The 6,317-nt window shown below is 41.9% G+C and overlaps 1 protein-coding gene across 1 annotated transcript in view; it reads left to right on the top strand.

Annotated features, from left to right (window-relative positions):
- The first annotated feature begins 3,631 nt into the window (after positions 1 to 3,631).
- The window catches only part of LOC102261928 (chromosome unknown open reading frame, human CXorf66), a 10,453-nt gene continuing 7,767 nt past the window's right edge, over positions 3,632 to 6,317 (top strand). The window contains exon 1 of the mRNA XM_014528817.1: positions 3,632 to 3,719. Coding sequence (XP_014384303.1) covers positions 3,632 to 3,719 — 88 coding nt within the window. The remainder of the gene's footprint in view (positions 3,720 to 6,317) is intronic.

The following is a 6,317-nucleotide window of genomic DNA, read 5'->3' as shown; positions in this document are numbered from 1 at the left end:
TTATAAATATTGATTTATCAGCCTGCAATGCAATGTTCTTTCCTTGTTTTTTGGGTTCAAGAAATTCCTACTCTCATTAAACAACAAACTTAAAATTCTACCTCAGTTCAAGGTTTATCTCCTATAGAGTCCCAACTCTGAATACATATGCCTTTTGTGTGCTCATATGGCACTGTACCCTGAGACATCACAGCCTGCATGATATTATACACCCACACTCCCTAGTGATTGTTTATTTACATGTCTCCCACTAGATTTCAAACTCCTTGAAGGCAGAAACTATGTCTATTTCAATGCTCAGTGTCTAGTGCAAAGCTTCAGGTCACATAATAGACACTGAACACTTTTTTTGTTGAATGAATGAATCATCCTTGCTATCTCTCTTTCCCTCATGCCCTATAGCCTATCCACCATCTAGTTCCACCCACTATCAAAATATTTCTCAAATTTTTCAATTTTTCTCCATCTTCACCACCACCACTCTGCTTCAAGCAACCATCTTCTATCATCTGGACCACTGTTTCTTCCACCTGTTCCCCTTCAATCTATTCCCTATACAACAGCCAGAGTGGCTTTTCTAAAATGCAGATCTTATGATGTCACTCTCTCACCAGAAACTCTTTAGTGGTGCCACATTATTACTAGAATAAAAGTCAACTGGAAATCTTGGCTTCTTAGGATCACTTCTAAGAGAGGGGAACCAAGATGGCAGTGTAAGTAAATGCCAGTACTCGCAGCCTTCCACAACTACATCAAAATTACAACTAAAATAAAGAACAACCATCATCCAGAACTGCCTGAAAGCTGGCTGAATGGAAGCCCTACAACTAAAGAAGTAAAGAAGAAATCACGTTGAAATTGGTGGGGGTGGGGGCAGAGGCACGAAATGGACTGATCTGACAACCACATGTGCTATTTTTTTTTAATTGGGAGGAAGATCATTTCTGTGGAGGCTGCCCATGAGGAGCAAGGAGTCCCAGCCCCATAAAAGACCCCCCAGTTCAGGGTTCCAGAGCTGGGAAGAGAAGTGCCTACAACTTTGGGCTGTAAAAACCAGCGGGGTCTGTGGCTGAGTGACACAGAGGCTGCTGGTGACCCATCTGTTCCATTTAAAAGGCTAGAGCACAAACTTACTTGGACTCCCAGCACCAGGCAGCTTTGGGGGACCTAGACACATAAGGGGAGAAACTGGATTATCTGACATCAGGGCAGGAACCCAGGGGTGGCTTTCTCTCAGACTGGGGTGCACAAAGGGGTCATTGTTCCTGTGTTGGGACCACCCCTGTTGCAGAGCTGACTGTCTGAGTTTCCATCCTGTAGCTCACTCTTTGCTCTGCCCTGGGGATTCCCTGAGACCCAAACCAAACCAATTTGCAGCCCCATGCAAGCTCTTTGCAGCAGCTTTTCCAGATGAATAGCCTGTACTGGCTCAGGCTTCAGACTTTCATAAAATCTCTCAAACAAGCTGCAGCTGGTGACAGAGGTGCCCCAAACCTATCAATAAAAGGCCCAAGACCTGGCGCTAGCACCAGTGTGCCTTGTTTCACAGTTGGGTCTTGCCTGGGCACCTCCAAACCCAATACAACAAGCAAACAGCACTATCTGCAGATCCCTCTGTAGCTTCTGCTGGGCAGGCAGTGGCTGACTTTGCACCTCCCTGGGGCCCTAGAGTTAGTGCACCCAATAGACAGCTTCAAACCATAGCAGATTAAAACACTACACATCCTCAAGCAGCCTACTCAAGAGGCAGACTCAGTAAGCACCAAGCCCCACTGAAGCAAGTCCTGCTCCATATGGGTGTCTCCTGTACAACAGCTCTTACACTGAAGTCACAGCTGGTGCTCAGAGCCAGTTGGTCTGGAGGTCAATTCCTCCCAGTGACACCAATAGCAATCAAGGCTCAACTACAAGACTGTGCACACAGCCCACACAGGGGTGGGCCTAGAGTGCCCAGTTTGGGTGACCGGGGAGGCTGAGCCACTGGGTCTTACAGAACACCTACTATACAAGGCCACTCTACCAATTCCAGGAGACATAGCAGCTCTACCTAATACATAGAAACAAAAACAGAGAAGCACCCAAAATGCGGAGACAAAGAAACATGTCATAAATGAAAGAAATGGAAGCAAGCAAACTATTGGATACAGAGTTCAGAACCATGGTTATAAGGTTACTCAAGGATCTTTATAAGAGCTTCAAGGGATTTAGTGAGACTTTCAAGGATCTTAGTGAGAATGTCAAAGACATGAAAAAGGACAAGTCAGAAATTAAGCATACAGTAACTGAAATAAAGAATAAATTTACTGGGATTCAATAGTTGAGTAGAAGGTTCCGAGAATCAAATCAATGATTTGTAATATGAGGAAGCAAAAAACACCCAAACAGAGGAGTAAAAAGAAAAAAGAATCCAAAAATATAAAGATAGTGTAAGGAGCCTCTGGGACAACTTTAAGCATACCAACATTCACATTATGGGGGTGCCAGAAGGAGATGAAAGATAGCAAGATATTGAAAACCCATTTGAAGAAATAATTACAGAAAACTTCCACTACTTGGTGAAAAAAATAGACTTATAAGTCCAGGAAGTACAGAGAGTCCCAAACAAGAGGAACCCAAAGAGGTCCACACCAAGACACATAATAATTAAAACGCCAAGGGTTAAAGACAAACAGAAAGAGAAAAGCAGTCAGTTACCTACAAGGGAGCACCCATAGGACTGTCCTCTGATTTTTCAACAGAAATTTTGCAGGCCAGAAGGGAGTGGCAAGAAATATTCAAAGTGATGAAAAGTAAGGACCTACAACCAAGATTACTCTACCCAGCAAAGATCTCATTTGGAAGTAAGGGTCAGATAAAGAGCTTCACAAACAAGAAAAGCTAAAAGCTAAAGGAGTTCATCATGACCAAACCAGCAATACATGAAATGTGGAAGGTATTCTCTAAGAAGAGGAAGAAGGAGAAGGAGAAGGAGAAGGAGAAGGAGAAGAGAAGGAGAAAGGAGAAGGAGAAGGAGAAGGAGAAGGAGAAGGAGAAGGAGAAGGAGAAGGAGAAGGAGAAGGAGAAGGAGAAGGAGAAGGAGAAGGAGAAGGAGAAGGAGAAGGAGAAGGAGAAGGAGAAGGAGAAGGAGAAGGAGAAGGAGAAGGAGAAGGAGAAGGAGAAGGAGAAGGAGAAGGAGAAGGAGAAGGAGAAGGAGAAGGAGAAGGAGAAGGAGAAGGAGAAGGAGAAGGAGAAGGAGAAGGAGAAGGAGAAGGAGAAGGAGAAGGAGAAGGAGAAGGAGAAGGAGAAGGAGAAGGAGAAGGAGAAGGACAGAGGCAGGAGGAGCTTAACCAAAGATCTTACTTATGGACACAGACAGTAGGGTGGTGGAGGACTGGGGTGGGGTGGGAACTGGATGGAGGGGGCAATGGGGGAAAAGGAGGAAATCTGTAATACTTGCAACAATAAAGATTACCAAAAAAATGTCAATGCACTTAACCTGACCTACACAGAAGTTCATGCTTCTCCATGGTGAGATTATGATGTCAGAATATGACACACAATATAATGATGTCATAAACCCCTAGGACAGGCTGAACCATATTAAATACAGTAGCTTCCTTGGTAGAAGAAACAGTTGAAGAAAGCCCTAGACATGAACCTTTTTATTTTTGTCCTACTTTTGTCCATTTGGGCAAATAATTGTTTACATGAAAACCAAAGTGATGGATCTTCTACTACAGGTATGAACCTAACCTTAACACCTAGAAATTATGATTATATTATGTATTCAAGCCTCTAATTAGACAAGCTAGCTGTGTTTACAAAGTCTTCTGTTTATTGAATGTTGCCATTAGTAGGACTTTAAGAATTTCTAGGACAACTGAGAGTTATTATTTTTTAATATGTTTTTATTGATTTTAGAGAGAGAGAGAGAAAGGGAGAGGGATAGAGAAATAGAAACATCAATGAAAGAAAAATATTGATCAGCTGCCTCCTGCATGCCCTCACTGGGAATCTACCCTACAACCCAGGCACATGCCCTGACCAGGAATTGAACCGGTAACCTCTTCATTCACGGGTTGACAGGAGTCCCCCTTATTTTCCCCCATTGTTCCTTGCCATTCCCACCCCCTCCCCAGGCCTTAACTGCACTATTGTCTGTGTCCATGGGTTATGCATATATGCGTACAAGTTCCTGGGTTAATCTCTCCACACCCCGCTTCCCTCTGAGATTCGTCAATCTGTTCCATACTTCCATGTCTCTGGCTCTATTTTGTTTGTCAGTTTATTTTGTTTAGATCCACATATAAGTGAGATCATGTGACATTTGTCGTTCTCTGACTGGCTTATTTTGCTTAGCATAATATTCTCCGGGTCGCTCCATGCTGTCTCAAAGGATAAGAGATCCTTCTTTTGTAGAGCTGCATAGTATTCCATTGTGTAAATGTACCACCACTTTTTTATTCACTCATCTACTGATGGGCAATTGAGCTGTTTCCAGATCTTAGCTATTGTAAATAATATGAACTTAAGGGTGCGTATATTCTTTCTGAATGATATTTTGTGATTCTTTGAATATATTCCTAAAAGTGGGATCACTAGATCAATGGCAGTTCCATTTTTATTTTTTTGAGAAAACTCCATACTGTTTTCCATAGTGGCTGTAGCAGTCTGAATTCCCACCAGTGGTGTACTAGGATGACCTTTTCTCCACATCCTTGCCAGCACTTGTTTGTTGATTTATTGATGGTAGTCATTCTGGCAGGTGTAAGGTGGTGCCTCATTGTCGTTTTAATTTGCATCTTTCTGATGATTAATGAATTTGAGCATTTTTTCATGTCTCTTGCCATTTGTATGTCCTCTATAGAAAAGTATCTATTTAGGTACTCTGCCCATTTTTAATTAGATTGTTTTTCTTCCTTTTGTTGAGTTGTATGAGTACTTCATATATTTTGGAAATTAATCCCTATCAGATGTATCATTGACAAATATGTTCTTCCATACAGTAGGCTCCCTTTTCATTTTGAGGATGGTTTATTTTGCTGTGCAGAGCTTTTATTTTGATGTAGTAGCATTTATTTTTTTTCCTTTGATTCTCTTGCCTTAGGCCTTGTATCAGTGAAAATTTTGCTACATGAGAATCTGATATTTTTCTGCCTATATTTTCTTCTAGGAATGTTATGGTTTTATGATTTACATTTAAGTATTTTATTCATTTTGAGTTTATTCTTGCATTTGGTGTAAGTTGACAGTCTAGTTTCATTTTTTTGGAAGTACCTATTCAATTATCCCAACACCATTTATTGACAAGACTCCATTGTATGCTCTTGCCTCCTTTATCAAATATTAATTCAGCATAATGGCTTGGGTCAATTTCTGGAGTCTCTGTTCTGTTTCATTAATCTTTATGCCTGTTCTTATGCCAGTACCAGGCCATTTTGATTACAGTGGCTTTATACAGTAATATAGCTTGATATCCAGTATAGTGATCCCTCCAACTTTGTTCTTATTTCTCAAGATTGCTTTGGCTATTCGGGGTCTTTTTTTGTTCCAAATAAAATTTTGGAATGTTTGAAATCTGCTGTTGGTATTATATGGATTGTATTGGATATATAGATTGCTTTGGGTAGTATGGACATTTTAATGATGTTAATTCTACCAATCCATGAATATAGTATACTAGAGGCCCGGTGCATGGGATTTGTGTGCTAGTGGGGGCGTGGCCTGTGGGGATCAGCCCACTGTGGGAGCACCACTCATCTCAGTCAGCTGAGCAGAGCTTCCATTGTGGGAGTGCACTGACCACCAGGGGGCAGTTCTGTGTTGAGCCTCTGCCTCCTGGTGGTCAGTGCACATCATAGTGTGTGGTCGGCTGGTCGTTCTGGTCATTCCACCATTTGGTCACTGGGCTTTTGTTATATAGGATTCTTCCACTTGTTTATATCTTCTTCTATCTCTTTATCAACATTCTGTAGTTTTCTGAATACAAGTTTTTACCTCCTTGGTTAAGTATATTACTAAGTTTCTTAATTTTTTTTTTGTTGCAATGGTAAATGGGATTGTTTTTTAGTTTCTCTTTCTGAGAGTCCATTATTGGTATATAAAAATGCCATCTATTTCTGGGTGTTAATTTTGTATCCTGCTACATTGCTGAAATCATTTATTATATCTAACTAGAGGCCCGGTGCACAAAAATTTGTGCCCTCGGGGGGGGGTCCCTCAGCCCGGCCTATGCCCTCTTGCAGTCTGGGACCCCTCGGAGGATGTCCACCTGCTGGCTTAGGCCCGCTCCCTGGGGGATTGGGCCCAAGCTGGCAGTCAGACATCCCTCTGGCAGC

Source organism: Myotis brandtii, unplaced genomic scaffold, assembly GCF_000412655.1.
Source record: "Myotis brandtii unplaced genomic scaffold, ASM41265v1 scaffold654, whole genome shotgun sequence".
NCBI classification, from domain to species: domain Eukaryota; kingdom Metazoa; phylum Chordata; class Mammalia; order Chiroptera; family Vespertilionidae; genus Myotis; species Myotis brandtii.
This window is presented reverse-complemented; position numbering and strand designations above follow the sequence as displayed.